General features: G+C 42.1%; 1 protein-coding gene across 2 annotated transcripts in view; it reads left to right on the forward strand.

Moving 5' to 3' along the window:
* Positions 1–27,758, forward strand: part of EXTL1 (exostosin like glycosyltransferase 1) — a 48,730-nt gene that overhangs the window by 12,076 nt on the left and 8,896 nt on the right. For both annotated transcript variants that reach the window (XM_026676013.2, XM_087970631.1), the window contains 5 exons: positions 17,574–17,667; positions 20,617–20,724; positions 22,573–22,692; positions 24,374–24,506; positions 27,407–27,525. In XM_026676013.2, coding sequence (XP_026531798.1) covers positions 17,574–17,667; positions 20,617–20,724; positions 22,573–22,692; positions 24,374–24,506; positions 27,407–27,525 — 574 coding nt within the window. The remainder of the gene's footprint in view (positions 1–17,573; positions 17,668–20,616; positions 20,725–22,572; positions 22,693–24,373; positions 24,507–27,406; positions 27,526–27,758) is intronic.

Consider the following 27,758-nt stretch of genomic DNA (forward strand, 5'->3'; position numbering starts at 1 on the left):
TGTTTCCCACTTAAAAGGCTAATGCAGCCGCGGCGGCTTTTCCTGATCTTCTTGTTTGCAAAGTCGCTCTTTTCCCTGCTGATTTTAAGGAGGTGGATGATACTGAGGCAGCCGGCTGTTACAGTCTGTGATCCGTCCCTTTGCGTTGTGCACCGACCGTCGTCCTAGCAATTCCTCAATTTGTGTTGAGCTCTCTAGGTCTTCAAAGGAGTAGAAGTTTCCTCTGCCCGTTTTTTTTTTTTTACTAAGCAGCTTTGCTCTAAAGAGAATTATGACAGTATATAGCCAGAGTAAATAACTGGGAGAGAGTAATCGTTACTCAGTAATAGGAGAGGTCTTCTGGAATTACCAGGCAGGGAAGGGAAGAGTGATTTCTGAAGAGTCCCTTGTGAAGTCTTCTTCCTACTAATTGTGTTTCTCTCGCAGATGTAGCCAAGGGTATTTTATTTTTGCACCAGCTGGTTCCTCCGAAGGGAAAAACTCACCCAGATCTCCTTACCTTCTGCCAAACCACCTGCAGAAAAAGGCAGAATAATGCTTAAAAGCAGCCATATGGGCTCTTTTAATGAAAACATCACTTCCAATAGATTTGCTTCGGGATGCGTGCAGGACACCCGGTAGGAAAGTAGATGGAATCTGATCAGGAGCCACAGATTGAATTGTCGGCTGACGAGACGAACTGGGAGGGGGAGAAGTTTCTGATTGAATAGGGGTGGCTAACCGCTGACCCCACGCTAGGTATTTCCGAGACGAGAAATTCTTGATGTGTAGTTTGCATCTTAATATAATGGAGCCTCCTGTTGGGGTTGGAGAGCAGGGAGAGAAATGAATCTCCCTGTCCTCTTTTTTCTGAGGGAAGAAAGTAAGCCTTGGAGACTTTGATGATTTCTGCATCAAATATTATTGTTAAATATTTATAGTTACGGTATTTATTGTATTTGTTCCGTAAATATAGATTTATATACTGGAGTCTCACGTTTCAATTTCTAAATTTCTTTTTATCTGTTTAAAAGCTGCCTCTTGTATAGATGATCTTCACAGTCCCTGTAATTCTCACCTGGCAGGCCTGAGTATGATAAGGTTGGGAGTCCATCATATCTGGTAGCATCTGGTCAGAGGAAGGAGAAGAACAGATTACATATTGTAGGGGATACAATCAGTTTAACTAGCCATCACGTGTACAAAGAGCCACAATTTTTAGCTCATTTGGTCTATAAGTGGAGGACTACCTTGGCATTCACTTTAACACTTGTGATGACTCCTTAATCTCACCTGCCTCATGATAAGTTGGAGTCCATCATATCTGGTAGTCTGGTCAGCAAAGTTAGATTGTAGTACAAGTCAGTTCAAGCTTAGCCATCACATGTACAAAGAGCCAGTTTGGTCTAATGGTTAAGGCACCAGGCTAGAAAGCAGGAGATCATGAGTTCAAGCCCCACCTTAGCCATGAAAGCCAGCTGGGTGATATTGTGCCAGTTACTCTCTCTTTCTCTCTCAGCTCAACCCACCTCCCAGGGTTGTTGTTGTGGGGATAGGAGGAGGAGGAAGGTGTGTTGGATATGTTTGTGGTCTTGAGTTATTTGTAAAAATAATAAAGAATTGATACAAATAATTTTTTAAAAAAGCAGCAGTAAGGATCTTTAATTGGGAATTCTCAGCAGATTATCACCCAGATAATTCCTAGATTATGTCAAGGCAGGCTATGACTGGAGTAAATTGGGGATGTACCCTCAGAGTCGAAGTGGCCCTTGCTGTTTTTTTTTTTCAAAAGATGCAACTAAACTCAGAAAGTTGGATGTGTTTTTTCGTAGTCCTCTTGAAGAGGTATGCAGAGCATCTAACTGTCTGAAGAACGGGATTGTCACGGAGGAAAAAATTCTGGATGCAGAAATTGCCAATTGTAATCTCTCTAGTTAAAAGGATCAAATTCCAAATGGTGATAAAGAAGCAGATTTTGCTCAAGATTTGGAGGAGAAGCAGCTGCCTTCAGAATTGCCATTACTGAACACTGGAGTTGTGCATGTTTTGAAAACCATTTGGAAGACGTGTTTCAGAATACATGGGAATGTGCAAGCTACATATCTTAAAAAGAGCGGTGTCTTTTTTTCCCAGGCTCCTCCTCCTTTGAGGAAAGAAAAAGACATAGCTACTTTAATGAGTCACCTCAAATGCAGTTCAAGAAAACTGCAACTTTTCTCATATTTTCTCAAGTTCAGGCCCTAGAGAACTTTTTTTTCCTCTTCTGTGTAATTGAAGAGTATGCTTAACATTTTTCTGGAAAGAAGAAGGGAAAAAGTTGAAGAAAAATAGAAAAGAAAGAAAAAAGGAGGGGGGAGATAGAAAAAAAAAGATTTCGTTTCTTAATTTAAAATAGTTCCGTGTTGGACAGAGATGGTGTTAAGACTGTGAATTGTTGTAAGTTATTGATCAGTGAAAGACGGGATTCCTACATATTCCCCAACTATCTTGGAACTAAAGAACATGCAAGAATACCACACCCAGTGTTACTAAAATATTATTCCACCCTTTAAAACAGAATTGGTTCCTATCATATCTAATAAACCATTGAAAAGAAAAACTGCAGAAAAAAAATATTCATCTGATAACTGGGTGTATGAATGCACAAATAACTCTTTCTACTGGTTCTTTTTCCTGACATAACTAGGTTGCAATATTGATGTGGATTCATCCATCATATGCAATGAAAGAATTTGCCAGGTCGGAGAATCCTACCTGAGTTTGCCAACTCTGAGTTTCTTCCTACTCTGCTTCTCTGACAAAATAGTAAATCATGCCCTAGTAATTCCTTTAGGATTACGTTTTTGCCCCTTCAGCAATCTGCAAGTTATTTACTTACTTTGGATATTTGGAATCATTTGCATGGCCATTAGCATTTAATTTAGAAGAGATTGTCAGTTATGGCCCCAGGGAACAAGAACCTGAGAAGGGTGTTGAAGTTGCATTTGGCAACCTTTATCCATCTGGTGCCACTGAAGACCTTAGGAAAGATTTGGATTGGATATTCAAATGCTTCCCTGGGGTGAACATTTACCTTTAGGATGGTAGCACATCAAAGAAAAACATTTTAGCCTATTTTGGTCCATGTCATGCTCAGTTTGATTGCTCCTTTCTCTTAAGCTAGGAAATCATTATGATTTCTTTAAAAAAAAAACATCTGAAATAAGACAGTTCATTGCCTCAACCTTGCAAACGTAGTTTTATTGTGCAGGTATTCCTTCCTTATTTGGATTTGGTTTGTAGTGCATCTGGCAAGTGCACCAGAAGGATCCTCAGTTGAATACAAGTAGTTCTTGAATTATGGTCACAATTAAGCCCAACATTTTTGTTGGTAAACAAGACCATGATTAAGTGAGCCTCATTTTATGACCTTTCTTGTCATGGTTATTAAGTGAATCACTGCATTTGTTTAGGTAATAAAACTGTTCATAATCTGGCTTCCCCATTGACTTTGCTTGTCAGAAGGTCACAGAAGGTGATGGATGGCATGACCTCAGGACGCTGCAACCATCATAAATATGAATCAGTTGTCAAGCATCTGAATTTTGATCATAGGACCATGAAACAGTCATAAATGTGAAAAATGTCATAAGTCACTTTTTTCAGTGCTGTTGTGACTTAAGTGTGGTGGTGTAGTGGTTAGAATATAGTACTGCAAGTTAACTCACTGGTCACTGCCAGGAGTTTGACCCTGATGGGGCTCAAGGTTGACTCAGCCTCCCATCCTTCCGAGGTGGGTAAAATGAGGACCCAGATTGTTGGAGGGGAAGAGGCTGACTCTGTAAACTGCTTAGAGAGGGCTGCAAAAGCATTGTGAAGTGGTATATAAGTCTATTGTTTCAAACAGTCACTAAATGAGCTGTTGTAAGTGGAGAACTACTTGCATACTCATGGTTTTCAAACTAAGCACCTTGACAGGGAAGGCACAGAGTTACTGTGCACTATTTAAAATTTTTACAATTTCCATGGTGAAGCTGGGTTTGCAACAGGGGTGGGATTCAAATTTTTTAACAACCGGTTCTGTGGGCGTGGTTTAGTTGGTGGGTGTGGCTTGGTGGTCCATATCACTCACATCGAGGCATGCATCTCCTCGCCTGGCCTCTCATGACTGTGGGGATGCTGCAACAGTCGTAAGTGTGAGAAATGGTCATAAGTCACTTTTTTCAGTGCCACTGTAACTTTGAATGGTCCCTCCAACACAAGCAAAGTACCAGCAAAGGAGGGGAAAAAAACTCCAGAGAAGTTCCAGAGACAGGAAGTCTAGTCCTGCCAAGAATGTAATAAGGGTTAACGGAGAGGGAGTTTCTGTAAGCAACACCAGAATGTTTCCTTTCTGCCTTCCTTACAGGATTAGACCAGGAATTTCTTCTAACAACCGGTTCTCTGAACTGCTTAGAATGTTAACAACCGGTTCTAGCGATTAGGTGCGAACTGGTAGAATCCCACCCCTGGTTTGCAGCAGTAATTTTGCAGCAGAAAGTTTGGAAGCCTTTGTCACAGTTCAGACCTATTTTGAACTCTAGCATTTCCAGGATGATCAGGAGGCTAGCGATGGGAAAAGCTTGAGTGACAGATTAGATACTAAATAATCTTGGTTGGCTTCAAAACATCTTCCTGTAAATTCATCCACTTATCACAACTTTTTCACCAACTTTCAACTTCAGACATATTGAGGCCACAGTTTCTGGGAATTCTCAGAATGGTTGAGGACAAAAGGTTGTGTACCTCAGCTGTCCTTGGTGTTCTTCCTGCCATCTTCTGCTCTCTAAAGAGCCCCTTGCAAGAGATCTCTGTTGGAAGGTGTACAGGTAGTCCTTGACTTACGAAAAAATTGAATCTAATTTTTTTGTTGTTAAGCAAGACATTTGTTAAGTGAATTTGCTCCCATTTTATGATCTTTCTTGCCATAGTTATTAAGTGAATCACTATAGTTGGATTTCACTATAGTCTTTCAGTGGTTGTTCACTACAGTGTGACATAGGACAGAAGCTTTTATCTTAATTCACATTTAATTGCATTTAATGTTAAATGTAATGCAGATAGTTCCTGATATGTTTCATTCCATTGGTTACGCTTAAACTTATCAAAACAGGATAGGTTTTGGAAAGTGCTTGAGGGTGGGTCCTAGGGCTTTGTAGTACTACTGCTAGGGATTATGGGTTGTGGCCCCCGCCCCACCCCTAGGGAATAGATGTTTTGCTTTCTGGGGTGCAACTGTAATTTTAGAACCCCATCTATGTATATAAGGAACTTCCTCTCTCTTAAAGCTGTTTTTAGGTCACTCCACAAATACATCAGGACAGGGGAAGAAGAGCAAGGAAAGTTTCTTTCAGAATTCATATTAATAAGTCCCAAAGGTGCTTTTTTCAAGAGGCCACTGGACTTTCTGGTTTTTGTTTGAAGACGTTTTGCTTCTCATCCAAGAAGCTTCTTCAGCTCTGACTGAATGGTGGGAAATGGAAGGATTCAGTCAAAACCGAAGAAGCTTCTTGGATGAGAAGCGAAATGTCCTCAGAAAAAAACCAAACAAGAAAGTCCTGTAGCCTTTTGAAAAAAGCACCTTTGGGACAACCATGAACTAGATGACTGAGAATCTCCGTAGACATACAGATTAATAATATTTTTAGGAAATGATTTGCAGTAATAACGCTGGAATTCTGACAAGTAATTTTGTTCAAAGCACTTAATTCTGGCTTTCTGCCTCCTGTGCTTTTGGTTCAATGGAGGGAGTGTTGGTCACTTCTGAGAAGCTGTCCTTGGGCTCTGTTTGCATAATGGTTCCTAGCCATGTCCTCAAAGTGAGCGTCCTTGAATAATAATTGTTCAAGCTAGTGGCATCATCAGACCTTGTGGCAGAACCAATCCATTGTGTGTGTGTGGGGGGGGGGGGAATTACTAGTGATTTTCCATGCTGGTAAAAGGCATAAAGGTATAAAATTATGTGAAGGAAAATAGATGGAGTTGAATAGGTTTAGCGGGAAAAACAAAGCTCCCCACAGAGAAGTTGGACATAGAAATGGGATTAGGGTTAGGGTCACACACAGTTTGTCCTCTGTTGCTCCAAAGTAATAGGGACTGAACCAGCTAGAGTAGATTGTAAGGGAAAGGATTTGGACTAAACATTAAGAAGAACTTGTTGATAAAGCAAGCTATTTAATAGCGGAACAAACAATTTAGGAAGATAGTAGATAAATTCTTGGAGATTTCTAAGTTGGCTATCAGAGGTGCTAGAACCATATATTTCTATATTGTATTAGCAGGAGATGGGACAAGAAGATCTTTGAGACATTTCTAACTGTATGATTCCGTAATAATATTGCCAAAAAGTTGGTGACTCCAAATCAAATCTTTATTATGATCATAGACCAGCAGAGGTGACTCCAAGTTATAATTTGGTGAGAGTTGTTTTTCTGGCAATAAAACTCTGCAGTAGACTTAGGAATTGGGAATTGGTTGTTTGAATTTGGTTTCTTGTGAACAAAACAGGCATGGCCATCTGGTATGTTCCTTGTGCATTGAGAATTCAACTCCCCGAGTTGTCAACCATCATGAACATTATCTGTGTTGGCTGGGAAGGTTGGGGTTGGTAGTCCTCACACTTCTACAGGATTAAGAGAAGAAAACCCTTAATACTTCTATCCTCAGCTGGAGGACAGAAGTATTTGCTTTGCTCCTTGTCTCTCTTAAAAGGCAGCCTAGTTCCTTTTTAGTCTCCTTGGGGCTTATTGGAGTGCCAAAAGAATTTGAGGCCCTTCTTCCTTTCAGTTAAAAATGCACGAAAAGTCAAAGCTGGTTTAGCAACCGTTGCTGCTGCTCCTACCATTCTTATTTGAAGTTGGACAGTTTGGATTGAGCCACAAATGAGGGCAGAATATCCCCTCTGGAAAATTAGGTCTTGCAGAAATTGTGCCCTTGTGCTTTTATACCGAATGCCCTCAAACTGAGCCACAGTGTCTGTATGAGAGAGAAAGATATTTCATTATGTAAACTTCCTCTTGGAACCAGAATTAATTACATTTGGACTCAAGGATACATATTATAAACCAGGATTATGATGCCTTGTCACACAGTCAGCCAGATATTTAGAATGGATCTGGCATTTTTATCCACTTGCCAAGTTCTTCTCAAGGATCTGGGATAGGCAAATGCTGGTATTATTAATCACTACAAAATACTATAGTCCATCAGTGATATTTGTTGGAGTCAACTGCCAAAAGATTAAAGTGTCGGCAGCCATGAGTGTATTAGAAGTTCAGCATGTGAAACATTCAACTTTTATCTTCAAGAAAAATTTCCCTAGCTGATTCTATGCTTGTCAAACATCTATTACAGGGGTCCCCAAACTTGGCAACTTTAAGACTTGTGGACTTCAACTCCCAGAATTCTCCAGCCAGCCAAGTTTGGAGACCTCTGATCTATTAAAAGCAACAGAGTTTGCAAGGGGCAGAGGGAAGAAGGCAGGGGTGGTGAAGAAGAAACAGTAATGCTATCTTAGAGCTGAACAAGCTTCTCGGATGAGAAGTAAAATGTCTTCAAAGAAAAACTACAAAGTCCAGTTGCCTCTTGAAAAAGCACTTTTGGGACAACCAACCAGGACCTGGATGACTGAGGATCTCCATAGACATTTAGCTAGCTTAGAGTGTGCATTCATTTGTAACAGGAAGAGCCCTGGTTTTGTAGTTATTTTTCCCTGCTCTATTATAGTTTATCATTGTTGTGTTTTAAGAATGAGAATGCTGACAGAAGAGAATATCTGTAGCTCAGTGTTGAACTGTGGGGACTTTGGTGCTGTCTCAGCTTGGTTGTTTTCTTGCAAATAGTTCATTACCCAACTAGATGGCATCATCAGTAATGAATGAATATGGTTAACCAGTGGGATTGCAATAATGATTACTCCTAAGCAGGGGGTTGGACTAGAACAGTGGTGGCTAACCTTTTTGGGCTCCTTTGCCAAAAATTGTGCACGTGCTTGCATGCTCCCACTCGCGTGCCAGCACCCAGAAGGCAATGCGCACCCTCCATGCCCCCTACGCATGCAGGTGCAATCCCCCACCACCACCCCTTACCTGCACTGCACCCCATAGCTGATTTTTGGCCTCCCAAAGGCTTGAGAAAAGCTTTTGCAGGCTTCTGGAGGCTTTGCAGGCCAAAAAGTAGCCCTGTTTTGTCACTTCCAGTATTTTCGGAAAAACAGGACGTGGCGAAATGAGCATAGCTTTCAGCCTGCAAAGCCTCCAGAAGCCTGCAGAAGCCTTTCTCAAGCTTTTGGGAGGCCGAAAAAGGCCTCAAACCAGCCGAAAATCAGTTGTGAGGTACGCACATGCGCAGTGAGGTAAATTTGCCTGCAGCTTGCCGGCACAAATGGCTCTGCGTGTCACCTGTGGCATGCGTGCCATAGGTTCGCCATCACGGGACTAGAAGACCTCCAAGGTCCCTTTCAACTCTGTTATTTTAGTCTATTTATGTCATAGATTACTCATAGATTACTTTAGAATATTCCACAAAATTAAGTCAAGCCATACTGAAAGGGGGATGGACCGGCTTGTTCAGTGTATTATGAGGACCCCAGATTTCTGGGGGCAACATGCTAACTTTGTAAACCATTTAGAGAGATCTGTAAAGCACTGTGAAGCGGTATATAAGTGCTATTGCTATTGCTATTATAGGAAACCAAGCCAATCCATATGAACATTGGCTAAACCAGGCCATTACGTTAAGCATGATAACATTTCTTTTGTTTGGGGTGGCAAGTTAGGTGAATTATGTTTATTATGTTTATTAATTATATTTATTATCCTGGGCTTAGCCCATTGTACATATTCATATGCTGAAGCTTTACTTTTAGAAAGCCATTGGGAGGGAACACAATGATCCGATGTTAGAATTTCTGTGGTTTATTATTTTATTTCCTCTGTATCCACCTAGCTCCCAATGACTCTTGTTGCTAAATTATCAGTGACTCACCGCTTGTGGCTTCTTGGCTGAAGTCAGTATCCTTTTAAAATGGGTCTTCTTGTGTGTGTGTGTGTGTGTGTGTGTGTGTGTGTGTGTGCATGCTGCCCCATAGATCAGGCTCGGACAGGCTATGGGTGACTCTGGCCAAACTTCTAAGGAAGATGTCGAAAGAAATCCAGGATGGGCCTGCCAACCCTGTAGCTACTTCACTGCAAGCATGCCGGGAGAACTGTGGTATTGTATCTGGGACAAAGAATTGGCAGTTAAAGGGACTGCTGGATGCTCTCCAGCCCCATGACACTTGTTCTCCATCCAGTCACAGGCTGTGTGCCGCTTCTGACCACAGCTGCATTGATTTCACGCAAGCTTTGCCTGCTGCACTTCCCTGCTCAGCTTCTCCAAGTCCTGTACCTGTGTTTAGAAATGCCTCACTTTCGTAATTACCTAAAATGGTCCAATTCTCCCCAACTTACCCTCATTTAAAAAAAATGTTCATCTCTGTCAGAGGTGGTATTCACCTCTGAATACCATTCAGCAGGTTCTGATCGGTTCTGGAGAACTGGTAGTGGAAATGTTGAGTAGTTCAGAGAACTGGCAAATCCCACCTCTGACTGGCCCCACCCCCATCTCTTCTCCTCCTCCTGAGTCCCAGCTGATTGGCTGGGTCTTCTTTTGTTGCCCTGCACAGGAGAACAGAGCTGGAAAGCAGGTTAGTGGGGTGGGGAGGGAAGGGGGATTTTACAGTATCCTTCCCCTGCCACGGCCACCAAGCCATGCCCACAGAACCGGTAGCAAATTTTTTTGAATCCCATCACTGATCTCTGTCCATTTTGGTCTATGGCAGGGGTGCTAAACTCGATTTCATTGAGGGCCACATCAGGGTTGTGTTTGATCTCGGGGGGCCGGGATCGATGTGGCCAGGGTGGGCATAGACAGCTTGATGTAACTCGTGCCGGGGGTGCCTGTGGTGGCCTGAGCACTCTGGCAGCGAAAACGGGCTCCTAAGTTCCATTTTTGCTGGCAGAGGCACCGCAGGCCAATCCTTTGCTGTTTCCAGGGCAGCCCCGGGGGCCAGATCTCAGCACCCCGTGGGCCGGGTCCAGCCCGCAAGCCTTGAGTTTGATACCCCTGGTCTATGGGGATAAATGCTTTTTTTTTTTTTGACATAGGCTTTGTAGTGTATTTCATACATTCTAATCATGTCCACCCAGTTAACACATTAAATCACGCCTACCAAATAAGCCACACCCACAGAACTGGTAGTAAAAAAGTTTAAATCCCACCACTGGTTGATATTGACCACTTTGGGGGAATTCTGGTCTATGTCTTGAGGTTTGATGTGAGCCTGAGTTTGATTAATGAATGGTGCACTATACAGGTCCATTCATAGAACAGGGTAAGTTTGTTAACATAGGGGAACTGTTTCATTCCCTGTGAGAACCTATTTTGCTTCAGGGCAGAGGTCTCTGTTTGGATTTGGGGATTTAGGAAGCATAAGAAAAAGGAAATAGTGATAAGGTTGCCTCTGGCTAAGATTAACCATTATGAAGAAAAATATAGAAGCTGGAGCTTCCTTCCATGCAGATACTCTAAATCAGTGTTTCTCAACTTCAACAACTTTAATAGGGTGGACTTCAACTCTCATGGTAAGTATAAGGTAAGATTTATGTAGGTCATTTAAACCAGGGGTCCCCAACCACCGGTCCGCGGACCGGTCAGTCCACGGAACAAGTCCTACCCGGCCGCTGGTTGCTGGGCGCCGCCATCTTTTTGATGAAAAGTGCTTCCGGTGAGCTTTTCGGGTAGAAAGCTCACCGGAAGCACTTTTCATCAAAAGATAAGCGGCTATCGCTCGCTTCGGTGAGCTTTTCCGGGTAGAAAGCCATTTCTACCCGGAAAAGCTCACCGAGCGCTAGCCGCCATCTTTTTGATGAAAAAGTGCTTCCGGTGAGGTCACGGAAGCACTTTCATCAAAAAAAGAAGCGCGCCCAGCTGATGCTAGTACCGGGCGCGGCGCCCAGCTGATGCTGGTACCAGGCGCGGCATAAAAAGGTTGGGGATCACTGATTTAAACAGTATTTTCTCAACCTTTGCAATTTTAGATTGCATATATTTTAACTCCCAGAATTCCCCAGCCAGCAATGCTTGCTGGAGAATTCTGGGAGTTGAAGTCCACACATTCTTAAAGCTGCCAAGGTTGAGAAAATACTGTTTACATGACCTACATAAATTTTGCTATACTATACTCTGATATCCAGATAAAGCTTAGGAACCTATCTATGCCCTAAACCCATGATGGTGAACCTATGGCACGCGTGCCACAGGTGGCACGCAGAGCCGTTTGTGCCGGCACTCAAGCTGCAGGCAAACTTACCTCACTGCTCATGTGCACGCCTCACATCTGATTTTCGGCTGGTTTGAGGCCTTTTTTCGGCCTCCCAAAGGCTTAAGGAAGGCTTCTGCAGGCTTCTGGAGGCTTTGCAGGCTGAAAACTAGCCCCATTTCATCGTGTCCTGTTTTTCCGAAAATACAGGAAGTGACAAAACGGGGCTAGTTTTTGGCCTGCAAAGCCTCCAGAAGCCTGCAAAAGCCTTTCTCAAGCCTTTGGGAGGCCAAAAGAGGCCTCAAACTGGCCAAAAATCAGCTATGAGGTGCAGTGTAGGTAAGGGGGCGGTGGGTGGGGATTGCGCATGCATACGTAGGGGGCATGGGGGCGCGCATTGCCTTCTGGGTGCTGGCATGAGAATGGGAGCATGCAAGCACGCGCACAATTTTTGGCACATGAGCCCAAAAAAGGTTAGCCACCACTGCCCTAAACCAATGATAACCGTTTGGCAGATTTGTATCCCTTGTCATTACCAAACAAAAATCATTTTATTTTAACGAGAAAAGAGGGAAAGAAGACAAAGTAATGACTCAGTAAGTTTAAAAAAAGTAAGTATAGTCAGAAATCAAAATGAGATTGCTTTACATTTAATTTTACTTTTTTGCTTCGTTCTGTTTTTTCGCTGAGTCTTTTCCCTTCCCACCTTTGTGTCACTTTGCTAAGTCATTGGCACCATGTCTCTTCTCCTATTTGTCATTAATCCTAGATAAAAAATATCATAACTTTTCATAACTTATTGATTTCCAGGGCTTGCCCATATTTGTAACCGCATTTGAATTGACCCAGCAAAGAGACTGCCTTAGTTTGGATTTTTGTGGCATAAGAAAATGCCTCAGATTCAAACAGCTCAGCAAAACAAGCTCTTAGCTGGTTGGAAAGCCTGAGGTGTGAAGCCGCTGTTCAAATTCTACATTCCTAACATGGTTTGAACAAGCTGGTGGTCCACCCAGCAAATGTTGGCAAATTGGCAACTTTAGAGAACTGGTGTGAGATTACAGAGCAGGGTGGAGAGTTTAGCTCAACAATTTGTCCATCCTTAACTTTCTCTTGAAGTTTTGGACCAGAAGGGGGTCCACCTCCTGGTTAGAGAACCCTTCCATGCTGGATCACACTAATTTCTTTGTTCTCTCTGACCCGCTGTGCTGCTGATTGGCGGAGCACACAAGAGGATGTGTCTCTAAACCGAACGCAAACATTGGATTTTTCCACTGTGATTATAGGCTCCCTACAGTGCCTTTACCTCTCCTTTTATAGCTTCCAGAAAGTTCTCTTTCATCCCATTGAACTTCAAGGAGGCTGTGGACAGATACTAGTTTGCAGGCCACCAACTTGCAGGGGAGCCAGAAACTTTCTTTCTGGGGAGCATATTTGAGGACAGACATAAGCGGAAAAATCCATTTGATTTGTACTTTTTAAGTCAGTTCATCTACCTACCATGTTTCTCCTAAAATAAGACCCTGTCTTATATTTTTTGCCACAAAAAGGCACTAGGTCTTATTTTCAGGGGATGTCAACGCTCACTTGCGTCCCTCCGCCTCCTTTCACTGTCAGAGGCCTTCAGGAACGTCTTCTGCAGCCAGCAACACTTTCCTGAAGGCCTCTGCAGCCAATAACAGAACTCTGGATCGATCCAGAGCTTTGTTATCAGCTACAGAGGTCTTCAAGAAAGCCTTGCCAACCTTTTTCCTAGAGGATAAACAATTTTACAAAATTTGGGACCTTTTCTATCAATGGTTAGATAATAAAATATAATAATAGGATATGTAGAATTTTAGAAAATAATGAATATATAAACATGTATTTCTTTTCTTTTTTCATTATTATATCTATAAAATGTTTCTAGGTTAGATTTAGGAGGATTATATGAATTGTTATAAAATAAACTAAGTAAATGATAGTTATCTCGCAAAGTATGAATGAACAAAATTATAGTCAAATGATTGATTAATAATGATACTAGGGTATTCAATTTTTGATTGATAATATGAGTTATTATGCAATGTAACTGTAATTGAGACTATGAAATGGATGCACAAAAAATTTGTAAACCAACCGACATACTGCTTGTACACTTATGGAAGAAAGTTGGATGTTTTTATGTTTTGTTTGTTTTTGTTTGTCTTTAAAAACCAATAAAATGTACAAAATAAATAAATAAATAATAAATAAATAAGAAAGAAAGAAAGAAAGAAAGCCTTGCCAACCTTGCCGGCTGCAGAAGAAATGGGCTGGCAAGGCAAGTGTTGGGGTGTGCGAGGCCTGGCTACAACTGTCCAAAGGTAAGTAGTAGGGCAGCTCCACCACCCCCCATCCTCACCCTAGCTTAATTTTTACCCGTGCACTCTAGAATGGATGGGATCTTAATTAGGGCTTATTTTTGGGATAGGGCTTATATTGGGCTCAAGCTAGGACTTACTTTCAGGATAGGTTGTATGTTCAGGGAAACAGGGTAATTATCCTTTGGTTTCCAGCAGTTTCAGACAGCCAAAGCCAAACATGAGGAATGACAGGAGCCATACTTCAGTAACATCTGGAGAGCAACAGATTTTTCATCTTTATCTCATAATACAAATTAATTACTTTGCGTGAAAAATATATTCCCCAAGCAATTGAGAACATGGCCTCTTTTAGTGAAGGAGACATTTTGTAAAAGCTGTAAATGCATTGTAGGGTACCTATTATGTGCCACAGGTGAATTTATTTAGCACAGCATGATCACAGGCTTCTTGAATATCTTACAGAAGGCATACCAGCCAGCAGGTGTAAGTTTTGTGCAAAACAAAATATATTGTCCATGCTCAAACATCTCACAAAATCTGGGCCTAATAGGGAAAAGATGGGGAGTGGAGGGCAGAGGAGCTCACATGGCGTTTCAAAATCCTTCCCAAATTTATGATTAGATAAATTGATTCCTCCAATTTCTCCAGAGGCAGCAGAAATTCTCCAGCAATTCTTCATAGGTGTAACTCTTCCTAAATAGAGATGAAAACTACTAAAAATCCTTCAGGAGAGTTTCTTCGAAAAGCCCTATTTCTCAACCTTGGTGACTTTAAGCCGCGTGTACTTCAGCTCCCAGAATCCTCCAGCCATGCTGGTTGGAGGATTCTGGGAGCTGAAGTACAAACGGTTTAAAGTCACCAAGACTGAGAAACACTGTTCCAATACCTTTCCTTTGTAATAAAGACTGTTATATGGTGATGACATTGTTGGATAAGGAACCTGAAGACCCACTTAGTCACAGCTCCCACAAGAGCTTTGATCATCCTTCTCTCTCAATGCAATTTATCTCACAGGGTTGATGTTGTAGGGAAAATTAGGAAGAGGGAACACAATGGACGGGCCCCCTGAGCTCCTGAATCAGCAAGCCAGCCAGTCAAAGTAAATAACTAGATGGTAGTGTAGAAAGCCAAGAAAGTTGCAGATTGCCAGAGAAGTGATTATATGGTACAATGAAAGGCAGGACATTCACATCATATACATCCGTTGGCCTCTCCACTGAACCAGGCAAGTCTTATTACATCCCTGCAAAAGAAAAACCAGAATATCTCCTTCCCCTCCTCCTCCAGTACCACCACAATGCAAAAGAATTATTATTTCTTCTTCTTCTTCTTCTTCTTCTTCTTCTTCTTCTTCTTCTTCTTCTTCTTCTTCTTCTTCTTCTTCTTCTTCTTCTTCTTCTTCTTCTTCTTCTTCTTCTTCTTCTTCCTCTTCCTCTTCCTCTTCTTCTTCTTCTTCTTCTTCTTCTTCTTCTTCTTCTTCTTCTTCTTCTTCTTCTTCTTCTTCTTCTTCTTCTTCTTCCTCCTCCTCCTCTTCTTCCTCTTCCTCCTCCTCCTCTTCTTCTCCTCCTCCTCCCCCTCCTTCCTTCTCCTTCTCCCCCTTCTCCTCCTCTTCCTACTCCTTCTTTCTTCCTCTTCTCCTTTTCCTTATCCTCCTCTTCCTCTCCTCCTTCTCTTCCTCCCCTCCTCTCCTTCTTCTTCCTCTCCTTCTCCTTTTTCTTCCTCTCCTCCTCCTCCTTCCCCCTCCTCCTCTTCCCTTGGTAAAAATATATACTGTATATACAGGAAAATAACTTTGAATGAACATTTGAGTTCCTACATATTTAGAAAGACTGTTTTTTTTAAAAGCTGGGCATGGATTGGGACCGCAGCTTCCCACATCAGCAGAGGCCTTGCTCTTCACTGAGACATAGTAGAGGCCTATTTGAGAATAGTCCTTTTCAGTCATAACCGCAGAGGTACAGAATATCCTCCCCTGAGAGATCTGCCTGGCACCTCCCTTGTTATTCTTTTCTGCATTTACTGAGGATCTTTCCACTTTCTCAGTCCTTTCATTCCTCGTATTTTTTTTTCAGTCCCTGCACTACAGTGTGTTTTGGGGAGCATGTATCTCCAAATGGTTTTAGATATTAAGATGTGGGGTTTTTTTAAAGCATCTGCTCCTTATCCAACAATTACTGTCCCCATCTCATCTCCTGCCCTGCCCTGATTCATTTTATGGTGTGTTCTTCCTTTGATTTGACATGGATTTTTATCTTCCTGCTTTATGGCTGGGTTCCAGGGTGACTAATAAGTCTCTGGAAGTAAGAAATAATTTATGGGCATATCCCAAAGCTGCCTGAAGCGGGAGCCACTGTTGGCTGTGTGTATAGACACCTTTGCTTCTGTTTGCAAGTCAGAAAGCAGGAGTGTTGATAGAAAAATCTTCTTGCCTACATCCTGGGGGAAATCATCCCCCATACAAAGGTGTTTTGTGGATTTGCCTCCTCTCATTACTAAGGATGTTTGTACATTTGTGGTGAGGGAAAAGTCAGCCTCTTTGACAGAACACAGTGGAAATTTCTGTCCTCCACCTCTGGTCTCAGTTTTGGCACACAGGGCTTTTTGTGTCAGGCCCCGAATCCATTCCTTGCCCTGGGTTGTGCTTAGAGGCTTATGAAAAGGACATTTGAAATGTAGTTCAGATCTAGCCTGAGGTAACTCTGCCTTCCGAGGAATTTCTCAATGGAAGTTCTTAATGGAAGTTCTTCGTGGCTCTGAACGTAGTTTGGTGTAAACCAGGGATGTCCAATTGGAAGACATATAGACTTCTAAATCTGGCTAGGGAATTCTGGGAGTTGAAGTCTACAAGTCTTCAAGTTGCCAAGGTTGGACACCTCTGGTGTAAACCTATCACATTACAAAGCTCTCAGAGAAGAGAGGGTGATTGGTTTGGGATTGATGATAATCCCAAACAGTTGGAGGGTAAATTTGCTTGGATATTGCTCAGACTGGAGGCTAGGGGACTGAAGGCTAGGGGACTGGAGACTAAAACATATGAAGAACGGTTACAGGAACTGGGCTTGGCTAGTCTAGTAAAAAGAAGGACCAGGGGAGACATGATAGCAGTCTTCCAATATTTGAGGGGCTGCCACAGAGTGGGGTCAAGCTATTTTCTAAAGTGCCTCTAGGCCAGACAAAGAATAATGGATGGAAACTGAACAAGTGGAGATTTAACCTGGAAATAAGGAGAAACTTTCTGACAGTGAGAACAATCAACCAATGGAACAGAAGTTGCCCTCGGAAGTTGTGGGAGCGCCATCACTTGAGACTTTCAAGAATATTGGACTGCCATTTGTCAGTAATGGTGTAAGATCGCCCACTTGGACTAGATGACCTACAACAGGGGTCCCCAACCACCGGTCCGCGGACCGGTACCAGGCGCGGAACAAGTCCTACCGGGCTGCTGGCTTGCTGGCGCCGCCATCTTTTTGATGAAAAAGTGCTTCCGGTGAGCTTTTCGGGTAGAAAGCCATTTCTACCGGAAAAGCTCACAAGCTAGCGCCGCCATCTTTTTTGATGAAAAAGTGCTTCTGGTGAGGTCACCGGAAGCACTTTTTCATCAAAGATGGCGCGCCCAGCTGATGCGGAGTACCGGGCGCGGCGCCCAGCTGATGCGGTGCCGGGCCGCGGCATAAAAAGGTTGGGGATCACTGACCTACAAGGTCCCTTCCAACTCTGATTATCTGTTAAATCTGTTAGATAATATTAGAATGGGACACCACTGGGAAATCCAAAGCTATCCAATATGAGAAAGGATTCATTTCATGCCCCAAAGTTCCATCCTGTTGGAAAATTCATAAATTATTTAAATTTATGGGAATTAAATGAAGGGAAAAGAACAAGAGCACTGAACGATTGCCACTACTTCAGGACATTTTTGTGTTGTCTTTTCCCAGGTTTGATTATCAGGAGCTTTTGCACAACTCTACCTTTTGTGTCATCCCCCGGGGGAGACGTTTGGGGTCCTTCCGGTTCCTAGAAGCTTTGCAGGTACGTGGTTATTATTACTGTATTGTTCTGAGATTTTTATCCCATCTTTTAATATTATATATAACTCATGTGTTTTACCTCTCCTGTACCACAAGAATGCATGACAACCCATTTGTAAATCATGTTATAGAATGCTAGAACTAGAGGAGGATTTGGATTACCCAGTTGGGAAATATATTATCAAGTCATGGCTTTAACATGGATGAAAGAATGGATAATGTTGAGGAATAAAAGGTTATTAACGTTGGAAGTATATTATATATAACTCAAGGTGGTGAACATACCTAATCTTCCCACTTCCTCTTTTCCCCACAACAACAACCCTGCAAAGTGGGTTGGTCTGACAGGGAGGGACGGGTCCAAAGTCACCCAGTTGGCTTTCATGCTGAAAGGAGGCATCGGGTTTCTAGGCCACCCTCTTCACCACTATATCACACCACACTAGCTCTATGTCACAGGTTTGAACTGTTTTGAAATTCAATTTTGAAATAGAATTGTTTCTATTTCTTGTCAATACACGCGCACATACACACACACGCCTTTGCACAAACATAAAGGAACAATATAAGGAAAATTTAATATTAAGTATGCTATTCTGTTTAAGATCAAAAGCTCTATTTAGCAATAGATTTACAGCCCTCTCTAAGCGGTTTACACAGAGTCAGCCTATTGTCCCCAACAGTCTGGCTCCTCATTTTATCCAGCTCAGAAGGATGGAAGGCTGAGTCAACCTGGAGCCTGGTGAGATTCGAACTGCCAAATTGCAGGCAGCTGGCAGTCAGCAGAAGTAGCCTGCAAGTACTGCATTTAACCACTGCGCCACTGTAGCTCTTTGTACAGATAGTCCTTTAATGAACAGTTGAAGTTACAATGGCACTGAAAAAAATGACGTATGACTGTTTCTCCCACTTACAATCATTGGAGCATCTCCATAGTCACATGATCAAAATTCAGATTCATGGTAACTGACATGTATTTATGAGGGTTGCTGTGTCCCAGGCCACCTTCTGACAAGCAGAGTGAATGGAGAAGCTTGATTCACTTTCTAACTTAAAAACTGTAGTGATTCACTTAACAACTGTGCAAAGAAAGGTTGTAAAATGGGGCAGAACTCACTTAACAACTGTCTTGCTTAGCAACAAAAATTTTGGCCTCAATTGTGCTTGTAAGTCAAAGATTATATAATAAATGCTTTGATGTGAGTTGTAGTGGTTCTTTTTTCAATATTATCCTCAACTTTTAATTTAAAAAGGCAAATCATTTTATGCTTGTGATGTTGACATTCTAAATTATAATTAACATGAATAGCATATTTTTCTTTCCCTCCTCTCTTGCCAGTACTCTAAGCTATCTAAACAATGGAATGTTAATCATCTCTAATCATATTATAGAAACAATCCTGTGTTTGAACAATCAAGATTTATAACAGCGTAATAAAAAAGTTAATAACAATCTTGCAATAATACTTTTAACACCCTCAAACAACGTCTACCTATCTCAGGTCCTTGAGAAGGACTCAATAGGTAGATAAAAATGCCACATCCAGTCTAAACCTTTGGCTGACTGTGCAACCAGCTCTGAGAAAAGTTCTTTCTACTTCTTGAGAACTGTCTTTCCAAACTTGTCCCATTCCTCTACTAGATGAAACAAACAGATGAAATAATTTGTTTTAGGTGAGCTTCCTAGTGTTGTAAGAGTGCTAGACTGATCTTCAGAAATAGCCTAACTGATAGGTCACAGACCCAAAGGAGCTAAAGTTCTCATGCACTTCACCCCAACACTTTCCGAAGGGTGCCAGACCTGTTTTCAGAAATAGCCGGGCTAACAGATAAGAGGGGCAGATGGAGGGGAGCAGAAGAAATTAGGAAGAAGGAGCAATTGATAGCAAGTGAACTGGCAACTGCTGGAGTTGGATTACACCTGCAAAAGTCTCCAGACTGGGCAAGAAATAGAAATAGAGAAAAGAGTTCCTGCTGCCAATTATTATTATGTGTAAGTGTGTATGTGTGTTTATAAATCAATGTTGACTCCTGGCAACTGCTTGGTCAGGTCCCTGCAGCTTTCTTGGCAAGATCTTCAGAAGTGGTTTGCCATTGCCTCCTTTTTGGGGCTGAGAAAAAGGGACTGGCTTAAGATCATCCAGCTGGCTAAGACGGAACTAGAACTCACAATCTCCTGGTTTCTAGCCTGGTGCCTTAATGAAACTGGTTCTCCCTTGCCAATAATAAAAAATAGCATGGCCGTTTTTGATGGCAGGAGCAGCAGAAAAGAAAAAAAAAATGTTGTGCATCCATTCGTGACAGAACCAACAACACACAAGTGACAGAACACAGCTTCCTTTCCTGCTTTAGACTTACTTGTGCATCACTTGTCCGAAACCCAGATCCAGCAGTTTTTTCAAAAGAGCACTAAACTGTATATAAAAGGAGCACATATATAAGAGCTGATGGGGCCAGTTAGACCCTATATGGGCAGCTACTTTTGCAGAAGTCCAGTCTCTCCTGCCATTCAGCTGAGGTGGCTGCAAAAAGCAACTAATCAAAGTTGGGTAGATCCCAATTCCCAACTCTATCGTTCTGGTTGGAGATTAATGGATCAATCCCACAGTATTGGGAGAAGAGGGAAAACACCACTTCAAAATGAGAATGGCTAAAGATAACTTTATTCTGCTTCTGCTGGATATGTATGGCCACTGCTTTGCTTAATGACCACAGTGTTCGCTTAATGACCACCACAAAAAAAGTCATAAAATCAGTTTGGGCACATAACTGACCCTTTTATCGCTATTACAACTTAACAACTATGATGGCATGTTTCATTACAGTTGTAAGTCATGGACTACCTGTAAGCACCACTGAAGATCCTTTGAACCTCATGCTTCCAAGGTCACTTTCTCTCTCCTCTCCTGCAACCTGGTGATCCTTGCTCTGTTCTCTCTCTTTGATCCAGGCTGCGTGCATCCCGGTCCTGCTCAGCAATGGGTGGGAGCTGCCATTTTCAGAGGTGATTGATTGGAGTAAATCATCCATTGTTGGGGACGAGCGGCTTCTTCTGCAGGTAACATGCTGGCTGAGGAATTTTGGGAATTGAAGTTCCTACGCCTTAAAGTCATCAAAGTTGGGAAACAATGCTCCATTTGGTGAGCTTTGGAGCCCTGGTTCATTGTTATTTAATTTTAAAAACCACCTGAAAACAACATTGTCTTTTGTATGAGATGCTTTCATTTTCCTATATAAAGTACATCAATTATTTAGAATATGGAGCAGTGGTGGTAGGTGGTAGGATATGTGCAGAGTAACCCTTGTATAAAAAGGATATGCACACGGAAAATGGTTTATGAGAACAGTTATGTAGCAATATACAGCCACACAGAGTTGAACAAGTTGTATTAATGTTTACTTGAAGAAATAGCCCAGTCCAATAAAAAGTCCATGTCATACACGTTTTTAACAGTCCAGAAAGATCCATTTATAAAGTCTTCTTACATCTAGTTATAGAGTCTTCTTACCGGTTCCATGTCTTTTACAGCAGACAAACATCAAACCATAATACAACAAATAACCTTCGATATCAACAGAATATCAAAATAAACAGGATTAGTCAGTATCAGTCCGTAGTCAGTCAGTATAAGTATCAAGAGAGATCATCAGTGAAAAAGTGAAAGAGAATTAAACCATGATCTATAGCTCCCTCTTATGGCAACTTGCAGCACAATCAACCAACCAGAACACAGCATAATACATTACAGTATTTTTCCTTAAAGCTACAAACATATATATTTGTAGTTTATATATTGTCAACCCAACTACATTATTTACATCTACATAACAGTATGCTACCGGTTTGGCCGAATTGGTAGTAAAAAAAAAAAAAGCCTTCAAGCTGATCGGAGGAAAACAAGCCTCAGATCAACTGAGAGGATAAAAGACCGAAAAGCACATGGGAGGGAGGGAGGGTTACTCCTAGCTTTTCATTTTTTCATCCTCTCAACTGATTGGCTTTTTAGGGGGGCACGCATTAGGGGCATGTACACGCGTGCATGTGCAATCACCCACCAAACTGGTAGCGACTAAGGTAGGATGCAACTACTGATACGGAGGTGTTGATTTATTTACCTCTTTACCTCATTTTCATATGGCCTTTCATTGTTCTTGTCTCACTTATTTGTTGTTCTTGATATGGGTAACTTAGGAATTGATTTAAATAGAGAAACTGATCTAGCAATGTGTTGAATTTTGGTAACTGAATTACTGTAACCTTTGTTATGACATTGCCCTGAGCATCCTGGATAGATCATTGCTGGTCACAGGAATATCGATTCTGTGGATAAAAAGCTATAATATGCATACATAGTTTAGTCAATGCCCATTCTGCAGTTTGTTTGTTTATTTACATCCCACTTTTTATTATTTTTATATAACCAAAGAAAGTGTACATTCTTAATACTCCTTCCTCCTCCTGTTTTACCCATATTAAGAACCCTGGTGAGATCGGTTGGCCTAAGAGAGAATAACTGGCTCAATGTCACCCATCCAGCTTTCATGCCTAAGGTAGAAGTAGAACTCACAGTCTCCTGGCGATTGACCCAAAGTCACCCAATTGGTTTCATGCCTAAGGTGGGACTGGAACTAGAACCTAGTGTGGTGCTTTAACCACTAGACCAAATGTTCAGCTTAGTTGTCTGTCTCCACATCATCCTTGGTGCTTTTTGTTGTTGAAGGAAAGATCTCTTGATGCTTTCCTCCATCAAAACAACAAGACTGTATTTCAGTTATAGAGTGTAGTAGCATAAAATATGAACAAGGAAAATTATATCCATTTTAATAATTTCTCTGAAACTTATAAGCAGTATAAAATTCCTGCATTTGCCCCTTTGTATCTTCTGTTCACGCTGCTTCCTCTCAGATTCCATCTACGGTCCGATGTCTGAACAGTGACAAAATCCTGGCCTTCCAACAGCAAACCCAGTTTTTATGGGAAACGTATTTTTCTTCTGTGGAGAAGATTGTGCAAACCACTCTTGAGGTAAGCTGCAGAAGTATGCCCATCATTTGCCCAAATATTTCATCTGCAATTATTTCTGTTTCTATGATTGAGATCACATGCCATGGTGAACTGTGGTTTGCTAAATAAATTAGAATTGGCTGGATTCATATAACACAAGACATAAAACATGGCTTGAAGAGTGCAGTGAATAGGGTCACACAATGCAGTCAGCTCTGAAACAAATTGGTTTGCTTCATGCAGCATGTTCAGCACATAATGGCTTGGCATGATGACCGAAGGAAGCCACAGAGAGGTGGGAACCTTTAGCTTTCAAGTTGGTCTAGGTGTGTCAAGCTGTGTCAGTCTTCAGGGTGTGTCCCCATGGCCCATTAACCTCCTCCCAGTAGTTCTTCTCTCTTTGCTTCTAGGTCAGGGCTAAGTAGTTGGAGGAGAAGGAGGGGAAGGTGAGGTTAAACTTCATGTAATTCCCTCCATGGCTTCACTGATACTTCACTGATCCACACAGCTGTATATTGGACCAACCTCCAGCATGTTGTCCACCAACCTTCCTGGTTCGGCCAAACCAGTAGATTTTTTTACTACCGGTTTGGCTGAACCGGTAGGTTTTTTTTAACTACCGGTAAAATACCACCACTGTGTCTGTTGCTTGATATACCACTTAAGTTGGTGGTGAAGTTCTCCAGATCTATGAGTGCAACTTGCCTTTCTTGGACCCAGAACTGGAAGAAATTCATAGGTGCCAGTAAAAGGCGGAATCTCTTTGAATGGTTTGAAATGTTTGCTCCTGGCTTTCTCACCACCTGGGCTGAGTTGCCGTTTATGAGATAAGCTGCCAAATGGTTTATGTTTTTATTTTTTCCCCCTTCCTTCTTCAACCTCCCCATCCCACAATCTCTCTCACCTTGGAAAACATAATTGTTTATTTTTTTTCCCTCTGGTCCAAAATTTGGAGAAATGGGGAAGGGAAATTCAAGTTTTTAAGTTTCACCTTCCTCATGAAGTGCCTCAACTGTATTATATAATGCTTAAAAATATTTTAGGTATATAGATGTAAATATAAGTGAATGAGGAGTCTCTTTTTTTTTTCCTCTTGACCTCTTCAAGTTGTTTTTAGACAGGAAATTCCTGTCTAGAGGCAAATGCCTATAGCAAATCCGAGCATTTTATGGCCTCTTTGGCTGTCCCCATCCAGCCCATGCGAGATCATTCGGAAATTAGAAATCAAATATAAATAATTGTACCCCATGAATGCAATATAACTGCTTTGCTTTTATTTTTGAAGGCAACTGCTATTTTTATTCAGTCCAGCTCTTAGCTCCTGAATAGAAATTGCACCAGGTGTATTTCAGCCTAGCATGCTTTGCTTATAGTTATAGTAACACTTAACATTTATGTAACATTTTCAGAGCTTTTTCAGACTGTCTCATCTACAGTTTCTTACTAAGGCACAAAATATGCCTGCTGGTAGCTAACTACTGTGACCAGTGTCCTCACACTGGAATTAGAGAGGAAGCATCCAAAAGTCAATAACGGCATCCCAGATTTGAATCTGGACTTTGTGGCTACTTTGCTACGCAAGCGTAGCTTTTCCTAACTGGAGCCAAGAACAACTGTTGAGATTGATCTCATATCCAGGAGATTTCCAAGCAGGTGCAGATGGCTCCAGGGTGTAATGACAACTTATCTTTCTCTTTGCTAGATAATAAAAGATCGGATATTTCATCAGGAATCACGCCCAAAGTTCTTCTGGAACACACTTCCTGGAGGGTTGGTGGCTTTACCAGAATACTCCACTCATCTCAACGACTTCCCTTTCTATTACCTGCAGCAAGGTAGGGTAAATACCCCTGCATTGTTTCTAACTTCATTTTCTAATCCCTGCTTCTTCTTTCCTAAAAAGTTGAAGTTGTTGGGGTGGCGATGGCTCTAATACCACAAAATGTGGTGGCCATGAATGTTCCTTTTCAAAGAGTTAGTCTTCGATTTACTGCCAAAATTGGGACCAGAATTTCCGTTGACCATCAAGGCAGTTGTTTTAGTGAGCCATATCTTATTTTATGAGCTTTTTTTTTGCCCTGATTGTTAAGCAAATCAGTGCAGTTGTTAGGTGAGGTAGTCATTAAGTGAATCCCCCATTGACTTAGCTGGCTGGGAAGTTCACAAAGGGTGATTGCCCAACCGCAGGATGCTATAATCATCATACTGTAAATACATGCCGGTTGCCAGTCTTCTGAATTTTGATCATGTGACTGTGGATGCTGTCGTAAGTACAAAGACCAGTCATAAGTCCCTTTTTTCAGCGCTTTTGTAACAGTCACTAAACAAATGGTTATAACTTGAGGAGTACCTGTTGTCTCTCTCCCAGGATACTCCGTCAGGCACCATGACTTCCACCACCTGTTTTCCAGGTTCATCTTTTACAGGTGCTCAGAATTATCATTTAATTGAATGTTTATTTGCTTGCGTGTCAATCTATTTTAGGAGGCATTGCATCTTAGACTTTTCCGAAAGGATTTTTGTACTTTTTTGCAAACTTTAAGGTTTCCCGAGTAAGGTGGTGCCTATCTTCTGGTTGTTGTTGTTTGTTTTTTAATTAGCATTAGCATTTATCATTTAGGGGGAGGGTCTAACCTTACAGAACGTAAAGAATCACAGAGATGACTTTGGGAAAGGTCTGAGAAAGCCGAAGAAACAAGCTGTTGAAGAGGAACGTAGAGAGATTACATAGTCCAGGGATTGCAGGAAGCATGCAAAAACAACCACGCTGCTGTGATTTTGTTTACTTTAAAAATGGGACAAAGAGAAACTTGGACAGGCTTTCAAAAAAATTAAAATAAACAGCATTCCTGAAGTCGCTGCTGTGCCTGTTTCTTGACCTGGTCTCCTTTGAAGGGCTGACAAAGAGTAAGGAACACAGGGAAACAGCCTCGGCTCCCAAGAAGCTTGCAATCAGGCCCCTGGGAGAGAAATCAAAAGGGAGAAACCCACATAAGTAGAGAGAGGATGGAATGAAATAGATAAGGACACATCCGTCTCTGTCAGGCATCCCCAATTCCCTCTTTGGTGAGGCTCAGCAGGGCATCCTGAGCAATGGTGCATTGTCACCGAACAGCTACAGGTGGTTCTCAACTTACGACCATTCATTTTAGTGATCGTTCAAACTTACAACATCACTGAAAAAAGGGACTTGTGACTGTTTGTCACGCTTATGCTCGTTGCAGCATCCCCCAGGGTCATGGGATCAAAATTCAGATGCCTGGCAACTGGTTCATCTTTACGATGATTGCAGTGAGCCGGGGTCATATGATCCCCTTTTGTGACCTTCAGTGGGGAAGCTGGATTCATTTAGCAACCGTGTTACTAAGTTAACAACTGCAGTGATTCACTTAACAACAGTGGCAAGAAAGGTCACAAAATGGGGCAAAATTCACTTAACAACTGTCTCGCAGCAGAAATGTTTGGTTCGATTGTGGTCGTAAGTCGAGGACTACCTGTGGTATGACAGTCATAAGCCATCTATTCTGCAAAAGGCAAGCTGCTTCTTCCAGACCTGAGGAAGTCAAATACTTTAATGCAGTGGTGGGATTCAAAAAAAATTTATTACCGGTTCTGTGGGCGTGGTTGGTGGGCGTGGCAGGGGAAGGATACTGCAAAATCCCATTCCCTCCCCACCCCACTAACCCGCTTTCCAGCTCCTTTCTCCTGTGCAGGGCAACCAAAGAAGACTCAGCCCATCAGCTGGGACTCGGGAGGCAGAGAATAGATGGGGGCAGGGCCAGGTAGGATTTGCTGTTTCTCCAAACTACTCAAAATTTCCGCTACTGGTTCTCCAGAACTGGTCAGAACCTGCTGAATGTCACCTCTGCTTTAATGTAAAGTTCAAATAGTTGAATGATTTTTTTTTAAAATCAAGGCAGATGAGGAACTGTCCAGGCAAAGCAAAAGAGCAATACCCATGCACTCTTTTTATTTACCAGAAAGCTTCTAAGATTCATGTGGAGCAACCTGATGTTTTAGGAAGGAGGGGTAATGCAGGATTAAATTAAAGATGGGCGGGGCTTGCTATAGAGTCATCAAGGTGTTGGATTAGAACTGGCGTTCAGCTGCCGTCTCAGCCATTCCTGGGGAGATCTTGGGCCTATCACTTTTCCTCCCTCAGTCTATCTTCGACAACTCTTTGTGGTTAAAGTGAAGGGAGATCCTCACATAGGCTTCCTTGAAGGGCTACAGCAGAGGTTTCTAAAATTAGCAAGTTTAAGACTTGTGGACATCAACTCCAACAGAATTCTGGGAGCTGAGGTCCAGAAGTCTTAAGGTTGCCAAGTTTGGGGACTCCTCTGGTCGAGGAACTGTAAAATATAAACTGATAAAACAATAAAGACTGCTGAGGTAGTGTACCTGACAATTGGCGTCCATTAGAGCCACATTGTGGACTCCTGTAAAATAACCCATCTGAAATTGTCACTAATGTTATCTCTGTTTCATCTGCCTTAATTCCACCTGGGTTTTTTTTTTTCCTACTGTTTTCATTGGCAGTGAAATCTGAATTGCAAGGTTCCTGTGGGTGGAGAGCTGACTTCTTTTATCTTCTGAAATGTCATGTAAGCCGGCAGCACTAAATAAACCACTAACGATAATTGGTTAGATGGGGATTAAACTTCAGCAGGTGAGCCAAAACCCGAGACAGGTTTGGAAGAAGGTTACGAGACTCACCCGTTCTCTCCCCTAACAGGATCCAGCCCCTCCGAGAAGTTTACGGCGTTAATCTGGGCCGTCTCACCAATTACCTCCCTTTCTCAGCCCATCCTCAAGCTCACTCAGGCTGTCTCCAGATCCCAATACTGCGCCAAGGTAAAGGAGTTTCTTGCTGTTTCTTGCAGTGTGGATGGTTGCAGCGTCCCCCGCAATCACACGAATAAACGGTGGGCGCTTTGCAACAGGCGTGTATTTACAACGATTGCAGTGTCCTAAGCAGGGGGGCGGTCATATGTTCTCCATTTGTAACTTTCCTGGCTGGCTTCTGGCAAGCAAAATCAATGGGAGAAGCTGAATTTGCTTAATGACTGCATGATTCCCTTCACAAT

Source organism: Notechis scutatus, chromosome 8 (assembly GCF_049901735.1).
Source record: "Notechis scutatus isolate UNSWTSFEM ecotype Mainland chromosome 8, rNotScu1.2, whole genome shotgun sequence".
In the NCBI taxonomy this organism is placed as follows: domain Eukaryota; kingdom Metazoa; phylum Chordata; class Lepidosauria; order Squamata; family Elapidae; genus Notechis; species Notechis scutatus.